Source organism: Lissotriton helveticus, chromosome 1_1, assembly GCF_964261635.1.
Source record: "Lissotriton helveticus chromosome 1_1, aLisHel1.1, whole genome shotgun sequence".
Taxonomy (NCBI): domain Eukaryota; kingdom Metazoa; phylum Chordata; class Amphibia; order Caudata; family Salamandridae; genus Lissotriton; species Lissotriton helveticus.
This window is the reverse complement of record NC_136057.1, coordinates 40,619,263-40,631,209: the sequence shown is the minus strand read 5'-3', so window position 1 is coordinate 40,631,209 and position 11,947 is coordinate 40,619,263. Positions and strand designations below refer to the sequence as shown.

The window sequence follows — 11,947 nt, the reverse complement described above, 5'->3', positions numbered from 1 at the left end:
GGGACAGGCAGAGCAGAGAGAAGCAGGGGAGCCAGGACAGAGTGCAGGCTGATGGGACAGGCAGAGGCAGAGAGAAGCAGGGGAAGCAAGGACAGAGTGCAGGCTGATGGGACAGGCAGAGGCACAGAGAAGCAGGGGGAGCAAGGACAGAGTGCAGGCTGATGGGACAGGCAGAGCAGAGAGAAGCAGGGGGAGCAAGGACAGAGTGCAGGCTGATGGGACAGGCAGAGCAGAGAGAAGCAGGGGGAGCAAGGACAGAGTGCAGGCTGATGGGGACAGGCAGGGCAGAGAGAATCAGGGGAGCAAGGACAGAGTGCAGGCTGATGGGACAGGCAGAGCAGAGAGAAGCAGGGGGAGCAAGGACAGAGTGCAGGCTGATGGGACAGGCAGAGCAGAGAGAAGCAGGGGGAGCAAGGACAGAGTGCAGGCTGATGGGACAGGCAGGGCAGAGAGAAGCAAGGGGAGCAAGGACAGCGTGCAGGCTGATGGCACAGGCAGGGCAGAGAGAATCAGGGGAGCAAGGACAGAGTGCAGGCTGATGGGGACAGGCAGGGCAGAGAGAATCAGGGGAGCAAGGACAGAGTGCAGGCTGATGGGACAGGCAGAGCAGAGAGAAGCAGGGGGAGCAAGGACAGAGTGCAGGCTGATGGGACAGGCAGAGCAGAGAGAAGCAGGGGGAGCAAGGACAGAGTGCAGGCTGATGGGACAGGCAGGGCAGAGAGAACCAGGGGAGCAAGGACAGAGTGCAGGCAGACGGGACAGGCAGGGTAGAGAGAAGCAGGGGGAGCAAGGACAGAGTGCAGGCCGATGGGACAGGCAGGGCAGAGAGAAGAAGGGGAGCAAGGACAGAGTGCAGGCTGATGGGACAGGCAGGACAGAGAGAAGCAGGGGGAGCAAGGACAGAGTGCAGGCTGATGGGACAGGCAGGGCAGAGAGAAGCAGGGGGAGGAAGGACAGAGTGCAGGCTGATGGGACAGGCAGGGCAGAGAGAAGCAGGGGGAGCAAGGACAGAGTGCAGGCTGATGAGACAGGCAGGGCAGAGAGAAGCAGGGGGAGGAAGGACAGAGTGCAGGCTGATGGGACAGGCAGGGTAGGGACAGAGTGCAGGCTGACGGGACAGGCAGGGTAGAGAGAAGCAGGGGGAGCAAGGACAGAGTGCAGGCTGATGGGACAGGCAGGGCAGAGAGAAGCAGGGAAGCAAGGACAGAGTGCAGGCTGATGGGACAGGCAGGGTAGGGACAGAGTGCAGGACGATGGGACAGGCAGAGGCAGCCTGTATGTCACGTGTGTTCATCAGAAAGCTGTGACTGCCCAGAGCACTGCAGGGGTTAACAGCTCCCTGAGGAGGTGTGAGGAAGACGAGGGGTGGTGATGGGGAGGAAGAAGTTGAGATGTGCGGCTCGGTGAAGGGGTGTGTCTTCAGACCCGCTAATCTTAGGGCACGGAGGGGCTGGGAGAGGCTTCTTTAGCACAGAAGCCACCAGAGAGGGCAGTTCAGTCCCCAGGACCCTGCAGGAGACAGTGGAGAGGTGGAAGGACCCCGAGCACGGGTGACCGGGCACCGGAGGGGCAGAGGAACAATCCCCGCCCTCAGGAGGGGCAGAGGTACAACCCCGGCCCTCAGGAGGGGCAGAGGTACAACCCGGGCCCTCAGGAGGGGCAGAGGTACAACCCGGGCCCTCAGGAGGGGCAGAGGGACAATCCCCGCCCTCAGGAGGGGCAGAGGCCGGGGGAGCTACCCTCATCGGATACCACCGCCGGTACCCAGGGCCCAGCCTGAGACACGTAAGGTCCGAGGGGAGCCTCCCAGGAGCGAGCCATCGCCTCAAGGAAAAACCAAAGACACCTGAACCCGCGCTTCAATCCAAGAAGAAGGGCCGAGACCAGGAGGGCTGGTGAGTGAGGAGGCGATCGACAGGCTCTGAGAGGAGCTCACTGGGGTGAAGGTCTGCCTTGACCTGGGAGGAAGACTGCCTGGATCTGGAGAAAGACTGCCTGGATCTGGAGGAAGACTGCCTGGATCTGGGAGGGACACTGCCTGGATCTGGGAGGAACACTGCCTGGATCTGGGAGAAACACTGCCTGTGTTCCTGGATCTGGGAGGAGTTCTGCCTGGATCTGGGAGGAGTTCTGCCTGGATCTGGGAGGGACACTGCCTGGATCTGGGAGGGACACTGCCTGGATCTGGGAGGAACACTGCCTGGATCTGGAGGAAGACTGCCTGGGTTTGGGAGGGACACTGCCTGGATCTGGGAGGGACACTGCCTGGATCTGGAGGAAGACTGCCTGGATCTGGGAGGAACACTTCCTGGGTCTGGAGGAAGACTGCCTGGGTCTGGGAGGGAAACTGCCTGGATTTTGGAGGAACACTGCCTGGATCTGGAAGAAGGAGTGTCTTGACCTGGGAGGAGGACTGCCTGGATCTGGGAGGAGGACTGACTGGATCTGGGAGTTCTGCCTGGATCTGGGAGGAGTTCTGCCTGGATCTGGGAGTTCTGCCTGGATCTGAGAGCTCCCTCCTGAATGGACCAATCTCTTGGGAAGAAATTCCCGAAAAAGGACCTCATAATGTTTTAGGGGACCACCAGGAAAGATCTACATTGATTGGTTTGAGGCCACCAGGAGAGGCCTGCTTTGACTTTGGAGAAGGCGTGCTTGATTGATTCAACGCCCTCTTTTTGTTGAAACGCCACTATGACCCATGGGCAGGGCCTACAGGCAACGAGTGTACCCCACAATTTCAGCATGGACAGTGGGTATGACTACAACTATATGGACAACATGAGCTACTACCCTCAAGAGATTGATACTGACTGTGAGTACAATGTTTGGACGCCCACCCTTGTACTCATGCCCACCATCTACACGCTCGTCTTCCTCCTGGGCATCTCGGGTAACGGCCTTGTGCTCTGGACCATCTACCGCAACCCCGAGAAGAGGCGCTCGGCCGACACCTTCATCATCAGCCTGGCCCTGGCCGACCTAGCCTTCGTGGTCACGCTGCCCCTCTGGGCCGTCCACTCTGCCCTCAACTACCACTGGCCCTTTGGCTCCTTGGCCTGCAAGCTCACCAGCTACCTGACCTCCTTGAACATGTATGCCAGCGTCTTCTGCCTCACCTGCCTCAGCTTCGACCGCTACCTGGCCATTGTGCCCTCGTTGAGCCATGGGCAACCTCGCTCGAAAATAAGAGGCCTAGTGGCCCCGAGCATGCTTTGGGTCCTGGCGGCCATACTTGCCCTACCAATGCTGGTGTTCCGAAGAACAGGCCCTGGGCAGAAGCAGGAGGCTGAGAAGATAAGTTGCTTTGTGGACATCACCAGCGTGACCGGCAAAGCCACTGAATTGCACTGGATGGTCAGTCTAAGCATCTTGTCCACCCTACTTGGGTTTGTGGCACCGTTCATCGTCATGCTGACCTGCTATTTCTTCATCGGTCGAACCATCTCCAGCCACTTCCAGAAGCAGCGTCATGAAGGCCCGCGGAAGCGACGGCTCCTCAAGATCATCACGGCTCTAGTGGCCTGCTTCGCGGCCTGCTGGCTACCCTACCACGTGGTGAAGACCATCTACTGGCTGACTCTTCTCGAGGTCCTTCCCTGGTCCTGCAGCTTCCACGTCTTCCTGAGGAACATCCACCCCTACACCAACTGTGTGGCCTTTGTCAACAGCTGCCTGAACCCCTTCCTGTACGCCTTCTTCGACAGCCGCTTCCGCGAGCAGTGCCTGGCCGTGCTCTCCTGCAGGAGGCTGAGGCTGGTGCTCAGGACCCGGTGCTGTGCCAGACTGAGCTTCCTTGAGAGATGATCCAATGTTGGCAATTCCCATGCAACTGTCCCTTTCTTGACTTTTGCTTGCACACACAAACTTTGTGGGAGTTAAAATTCACACAAGGGAGCTTGTGGAACCCGTTGTGTGCTCTGAGGTGCACCTGCGAGAGCTCTGCTAGTAAGACTGTAGGCAGCATCCGAAGGAACCACAGGGGCACAGCTCTGCACCATCATCATGACTGTGCATCACTTAGGTGCCACACTGCACCACAAGGCATGCAATGCTTGGAGATTAGTAGATATGTTAAGCAGCAAGCGCTGCTTTGGGGCACTCCTACGTCGTGTTTTTTTTGTTTTACGTTTTTCTTTTCACTCAAGGCACACAGTCAGCAGCTTTTCAGGGATGTATAAATAAATAATGTGATTTTATTGCAAACTGAATAGTATTACAGCAGCCTGTGCCTCAATTTTCTGTTCCTTCCTGAGTGTGATGCTGGGGCAGAGGGTGGGGACAGTGAGAAATGGAGGTGTGTGGAGGAGGGGGGCCGGAGCCCTTGGCAGTGGACCTGAATACAAGCGTCACTCGTTATTCCCCATGTTGAGGCCTTAAATGAACTATATGGCCTGGAATGACGTCACCAAAATATGCCTTTCTGAAACTCCTGTAGTGCGTAGGGAGTGCTGAGGCTCCTCCCACCCCCTCCTTCCACAAGCACAGGGTGGCCAGGTGTCTCCATGTCACCGGGACTGCACTTTTAAATTCCTGGAATTTGCTTTTAAATGTCATAGTGCCAATATCGGCAACACTCCCCATCCCTCCCACAGCAATATCCTGGAGAAATAAGCAGACAAGACACATTCTTTGTGGAGAAAATTGCTACAGGTTTATTTGCTTAACAAATATGCCAACATGGTGGGTTATCTTACGGGCGATCCCAGGGCAGGCAGCCCCTCGCCGCCTGCCCACCTGATGAACCGAATGACACCGTGGCCCGCAGTAGACAAAGAGGGAGACCAGTAGGTGGGAGAGGTATGAGTATCTTGCCCCCGGCACCCTTCTGCCCAGAAGTGACGCAGGCATGGGGACCCTCGAGGGTCGCAAAACACTGGGCGGCTGACTCGTGTGCCATCCTGTGGCACTAAGGGGAGGGGGCACCCTCTCAGGAGGGCCCCTTTGAGGGCCCGGGGCAGCCCTGCGTTGTCATCTGGTGTGTTTGTAAATTTTAATGGAGAAAGACTACAGCTCCCAGAATGCACTGGTATGGTAAAGGCAAACCTAGAACTGGACTATATGGAGTCATCTGGTCTCCCTACAGAAGCAGGGATCCAGGGTCAGCGCCACATCGACATGTCTTGTGCCTCGGCCCTTCCTCCGATAGAAAGGGGCGGCGTCTCAACGTCACTCACCAGACTCTAACCCTCACACACGACTTTCACCATCACACTCTGGCATATTCACAATCTCCCGGTCACTTGCACTTTTCTCACCAATACTCCTGGACATCTCACCATCCCTCTTGTGAAACCTCACAAGTCACCCCTCGTCACACTCACCACAGCTCACCACCAACCCTCACCACATGTGCACTATCACTTATATCCATGGCCGGTGAATTATGAGGCAAAACCAAACCAAATTCTGCGGCAGGGTTGAATAATTATGAAGCAAGAACATGATAAGCCAAGAAAGGGAAAATGAAAATTTTTGTATCTAGGTAGTTTTGTCTTGCAGGGAAGATGAAAATCCCAATTTCTTAGCACTGGCCTCTCTACCAGGGTAGAGGAGCTTGTGTACAACGTGTGCTGTGTTTCACTCAGCAGAAAACAAGCCTGTTTATTCAACCATTTAGTAATAAATAAAATATTCTCTTTTTATTCGGCACACCTCTCTTCTGTTCTAAGACCTGTGTTCAGTTTTGAGTTTCCCCTGTGCTCAGAGCTCCTCTTTCCATTAAGAAACTTCACTTCAGAGCTGTGTTTGTTACTTATGCACAACTCAGGGAAGGAATCCAGGCGTCAACAGATATAACATGTCTTATTTGTTTTCCTCCTTTCCCCGTTCGTGTCTCCTTCACTCCCCCGGCCCCTCCCTCTGTGATTCTTTGATTCAAACTGTTGTAACTATGTAACCTGTAACTCGCTGATTCAAATGATATAACTATGTATCCTGTAACTCGCTGATTCAAATGATATAACTATGTATCCTGTAACTTGCTGATTCAAATGATATAACTATGTATCCTGTAACTTGCTGATTCTCATGTAAAGGGCTCTGATACCTTTGGGTCTAGCCAGCGTGATATAAAACTTTGCAAATAAATAAATAAATAAATAAATAAACGTCTTGGATTAATCAAAATTCTGAGGTCCTGTTGGAATAACAGAAGCTTTGAGTGTCTGACATGGATTTGTGCTCATAACAACCAAGGAACCTTTCTTTCAGCCTCTTTCAGTTACACTGAAGTGTTTCATATGTTTGTTTTCTACTGTACGCAGAGACGTTGTAAGGCATAGGCAAAGTGGGCCCTAGCCCAGGACCCCAGCCTTTAAGGGGGCCCGTTAGAGCCAGCTCTGTTCTGCAGACAGCCTTGATCTGAAGTGCTTCAATAAGTCTTAAACAAATTATTTTAAATAACCTTTCTCTTTAATCTGGTAATGTATGGAAGTCTATAAGAGACAATTTGTAGAGAAATGTTTCTGTTTTTCAATATCATGAAACATTCATAAACAAAGTTTCTTTAGATCAAACATGGCCTCACATATCAAAAATGGCCGAGGTCACAAGGATTATTTGCAATAATATTTGTGAGGGACTGCTGTGGTATAATGTTGAAAGCACATGTCATTATCCTTGAACATTAGATGTAAACACATTTAAAGTTCTGGCGCGTGTGCCTGTGGCTGTCAGTCATCTGGGCAAAGAGGGCATGAAAGAGCTGAAACTGGATCATAAAATCAAAGTTGTTCCGAACAGGGGCCTCACATTAATTCTGGACCAGGACCCCCTAAATCCTTAAGATGTCCCTGACTGCGCATAAGCCCGCCCCCAATTTATTAAATGTGATGTTCATTGAAGTCCTGTTGTGTAGTTCCTATAAACCTATATAGGATCTGCACGTTTAGACAACATATACTGTGGGATTGGAGTCAAAGTGATTCCGGGGAAGGTTCGCCTGTATACCTAGCGAGCTCACAGTACCACTACAAGCTCCTCTTACCAAGGAGAGAATAGTTATTGGCAACCATCGAACATGACAACCCTGATCCCTCAGAATCATGGAAACCGTGCACTACTTTTCACTCAGTCACTCGTGCTCACTTCGTCCCAGAGAGATACACAGAAAAAACGGTAGGGATATTTTTCAATAAGCATTTATTGAACCATCGTCATTCTAGTGTGAAATAGGTGTGCTGAAACAACCATTAGACAATAACAGATATAAATGCTTATAAGCACTAACAGAGTAAAAGAATGGTAGATTTCTACCACTGTGCTAAAACAATGACTACCGGCAAATATATAAAATACATGACAGTAAAATGAGTACTCCTACGAAGCGTCCCTAACTAGATGTACCTGAACGTACCTGGCATGTATGTGGGTGTAGAGCCAAGAATCCCTCTAGTTTAAAGTCATTACCTGAAGTGAGAGACTTTGGGAACCTGTCTTGGTCTCGATATGGACACCCCACCAGGGATGTCAGACCACTGCGAGCTGGAGTGTCTGCATAGAGAAGCCTCAGCGTCTCGTGTCAGTGTGTCGGCATGAAAATCCTTTTCTCCTCTGGCTACCACAGCAAGAGATGATGTGTATATACCCAAAGTGGTACCCCTTGGGGATATACTTTGCTGTGTCATGTCGGAATGGGATGGCGGAAGGAAAGACCCTTATACATAGTTATTATGCAGGAGATGGTAGGCCTGCTGTCCTGCTGTGATTCCAAGAATCCTCTTGCATAATGAATGAGGCTTACGCTTTTCGGAGAAAACCCCACGTCATCTCTGGACTTTACTGTTACTAGGTAAAAGGTCAGTACTAAGAACCGTTATGCAGTGTAATGGTATGGAGAATATAGGTGAAGGGTTAGGTGACTACCTGAGCCTATATTAGGGTACCTATATGGAACATAACAGTCCAACAAAACGGATGTATGACGTTACAACTCATACTTTTACAACGCCTACCTTTACATCGCAAGTTTTACAACGCATACCATTACAACGCATAGTGCTTTTGGGCGCTGGGTAGTGAATAGTTTAATTTATTATTCCAACATCAGTCCCCGTGGATAGTAGGGAAGGTGTTGGATAGTACATTAAACCTATTCCCTATCCTAGAGCGCCCCCCAGTGCAATGCGTTGTCATGGTTTGCGTTGTAAAAGTTGCGTCGTAATGGTAGTGCGTTGTAAAAGTTTCGTTGTAAAGGCTGTTCACCAACAAAGCACTACCACCAATTTAAATACCTAATTCACAACCACTCTTTTCGGTTGTACATGCCAATAGCATTCTCTACCTTACTATGGGCCTTATTCACAAGCCCGTTGCACCGCTGGTGCGTCCCTTTTAAAATGGGAAATAGTGACGTAACGGCGGTGCAAGGGGCTTGTAAATAAGCCCCTACATGTTTTAATTTTGGTGTTTCGTAGACACGCAGCCCCACACAGGTGTGGCGTTGAATGACGCATCGTTCACTGATTTGGAGGCCAGTCCTTCTCGTGGAGAAAATCACCCCTGGGGAGGAGGGGGAGGGGGGTTGCTTCACTTCTCCGTTTCCCAATAATCCATCAATCTCTCCTACATGCTAGGGATCCTGGAAGTGACATCCAACAATCCCTCAGGAGTTAACACCTTCAATAAGTGTTTGTGATCACTTCTAATCTCTGCCTCATCATAACCCCAAAATAAATTCCTAAAGTGTTCCAATCCCCATATATTTGCTAAAGTTTCCTTTTCCATAGCTGAGTAACGTTCCTCTGCAGTCAATAGTGCCCTTGACACAAAGGCCACATTAAACGCCTTCCCTTTATCATCCCTCTGGCTAAATACCGCACCAATGCCTTTCATGCTTACATCCATGCCGATGATGCACGTTGGATCAAACCCATGCAGATTTTGAAATTTAAAAATGCACTTCCTGATACATTCAAGATCATCCTGTAACCGACTTATCAAAACAAATTTTACATCATCCTTCAATAGTTGCCATACATTGTAAGTCTTTTCTGAAAACGTATACACAATTTTGGCATACAGTTCGGCCAATCCAAGGAATGACCTTAACTCATCTTTACAGGTGGGTATAGGAGCTTCCGTCAATTCAAACATTTCATTTTGAATTTGCATTTGAAACATTTTGTAGTCAACCCATTCTCTTGTAAAATGTTGAGTACTTTCTCTACTCTTGCATCATGTATTTCCTCACTTGCCCCCATGATCAAAATGTCATCTTGGAAAAAATAGTGTCACTCTGATCCCTCAACAGTCGATGCATTAACTTCTGAAATACGGCTGCTGCCGATGCTAGCCCGAATGGCATACGCGCACACCTATAGCATCTAGAGGGAGTCGTGAATACTGTCAAATCCTTACTTTCCTCATGCAATTTTATTTGGTGATACGCCGATGTCAAGCCTATTGATGTAAACAACTTAATCCCTTTAGTCTGTGCCAACATTTCACTTATTTAGGTAGATGAAATCTCTCAAATACAAGGTTGTTTATGTTCCTCAGGTCAATACACAACCGGATCTTGCCGTTGGCTCGTCTGGCTACCACAATCAGAGCAAACCACTCAGCCGCATCTGTCGTCTCAATAATTCCTAGTTATCTCTCAATGGAAGGAAGGGGGCAGTAAGAGACCAGGCTGCATGCAGGCTCAGAGGGCAGGAATGGATGGAGGGGACAGGGCAGTAAGAGGCCAGGCTGCATGCAGGCTCAGAGGGCAGGAATGGATGGAGGGGGGCCGGGCAGTAAGAGACCAGGCTGCATGCAGGCTCAGAGGGCAGGAATGGATGGAGCGGGACAGGGGAGTAAGAGGCAAGACTGCATGCAGGCTCAGAGGGCAGGAATGGATGGAGGGGGACAGGGCAGTAAGAGACCAGGCTGCATGCAGGCTCAGAGGGCAGGAATGGATGGAGGGGGACAGGGGAGTAAGAGGCAAGACTGCATGCAGGCTCAGAGGGCAGGAATGGATGGAGGGGGACAGGGCAGTAAGAGACCAGGCTGCATGCAGGCTCAGAGGGCAGGAATGGATGGAAGGGGACAGGGCAGGAAGAGACCAGGCTGCATGCAGGCTCAGAGAGCAGGAATGGATGGAGGGGGACAGGGCAGCAAGAGGACAGGCTGCATGCAGGCTCAGAGGGCAGGAATGGATGGAGGGTGACGGGCAGTAAGAGACCAGGCTGCATGCAGACTCAGAGGGCAGGAATGGACGGAGGGGGACAGGGCAGTAACAGACCAGGCTGCATGCAGGCTCAGAGGGCAGGAATGGATGGAAGGGGACAGGGCAGGAAGAGACCAGGCTGCATGCAGGCTCAGAGAGCAGGAATGGATGGAGGGGGACAGGGCAGCAAGAGGACAGGCTGCATGCAGGCTCAGAGGGCAGGAATGGATGGAGGGGGACAGGGGAGTAAGAGACCAGGCTGCATGCAGGCTCAGAGGGCAGGAATGGATGGAGGGGGACAGGGCAGTAAGAGCCCAGGCTGCATGCAGGCTAAGAGGGTAGGAATGGATGGAAGGGGACAGGGCAGTAAGAGACCAGGCTGCATGCAGGCTCAGAGGGCAGGAATGGATGGAGGGGGTCAGGGCAGTAAGAGAGCAGGCTGCATGCAGGCTCAGAGGGCAGGAATGGATGGAAGGGGACAGGGCAGGAAGAGACCAGGCTGCATGCAGGCTCAGAGGGCAGGAATGGGTGGAGGGGGGCAGGGCAGTAACAGACCAGGCTGCATGCCGGCTCAGAGGGCAGGAATGGATGAGAGGGATGGGCAGTAAGAGGCCAGGCTGCATGCAGGCTCAGAGGGTAGGAATGGATGAGAGGGGGACCGGGCAGTAAGAGACCAGGCTGCATGCTGGCTCAGAGGGCAGGAATGGATGGAGGGGAACAGGGCAGTAACAGACCAGGCTGCATGCAGGCTCAGAGGGCAGGAATGGATGAGAGGGATGGGCAGTAATAGACCAGGCTGCATGCAGGGTCAGAGGGCAGGAATGGATGGAGGGGGACAGGGCAGTAACAGACCAGGCTGCATGCAGGCTCAGAGGGCAGGAATGGATGAGAGGGGGACAGGGCAGTAAGAGACCAGGCTGCATGCAGGCTCAGAGGGCAGGAATTGATGGAGGGGGACAGGGCAGTAAGAGACCAGGCTGCATGCAGGCTCAGAGGGCAGGAGTGGATGGAGAGTAACAGGGCAGGAAAAGACCAGGCTGCATGCAGGCTCAGAGGGCAGGAATGGATGAAGGGGGACAGGGCAGTAAGAGACCAGGCTGCATGCTGGCTCAGAGGGCAGGAGTGGATGGAGAGTAACAGGGCAGGAAAAGACCAGGCTTCATGCAGGCTCAGAGGGCAGGAATGGATGAGAGGGATGGGCAGTAAGAGACCAGGCTGCATGCAGGCTCAGAGGGCAGGAATGGATGGAAGGGGCAGGGCAGTAAGAGACCAGGCTGCATGCCGGCTCAGAGGGCAGGAATGGAGGAGAGGGGGACAGGGCAGTAAGAGGCCAGGCTGCATGCAGGCTCAGAGGGCAGGAATTGATGGAGGGGGACAGGGCAGTAAGAGACCAGGCTGCATGCAGGGTCAGAGGGCAGGAATGGATGGAGGGGGACAGGGCAGTAAGAGATCATTCTGCCTGCAGGCTCAGAGGGCAGGAATGGATGGAGGGGGACCGGGCAGTAAGAGACCAGGCTTCATGCAGGCTCAGGGGGTAGGAATGGATGGAGGGGGTCAGGGCAGTAACAGACCAGGCTGCATGCAGGCTCAGAGGGCAGGAATGGATGGAGGGGGGACAGGGCAGTAACAGACCAGGCTGCATGCAGGCTCAGAGGGCAGGAATGGATGGAGGGGGTCAGGGCAGTAAGAGACCAGGCTGCATGCAGGCTCAGAGGGCAGGAATTGATGGGAGGGATGGGCAGTAAGAGACCGGGCTCCATGCAGGCTCAGAGGGCAGGAATGGATGGAGGGGGA

At 52.5% G+C, this 11,947-nt stretch overlaps 1 protein-coding gene across 1 annotated transcript; it reads left to right on the top strand.

Annotated features, from left to right (window-relative positions):
• Nucleotides 1–2,282: 2,282 nt before the first annotated feature.
• LOC144767191 (apelin receptor-like) lies at nt 2,283–3,826 on the top strand. Its single transcript, XM_078650753.1, has one exon. The coding sequence runs from the start codon at nt 2,695–2,697 to the stop codon at nt 3,805–3,807; it is 1,113 nt and encodes a 370-aa protein (XP_078506879.1). The 5' UTR covers nt 2,283–2,694; the 3' UTR covers nt 3,808–3,826.
• The last annotated feature ends 8,121 nt before the right edge of the window (nt 3,827–11,947 follow it).

What these genes read in the sequence shown, in the direction of transcription:
- LOC144767191 (XM_078650753.1), top strand. Translation starts at nt 2,695, where the DNA reads ATGACCCATGGGCAGGGCCTACAGGCAACGAGTGTACCCCACAATTTC.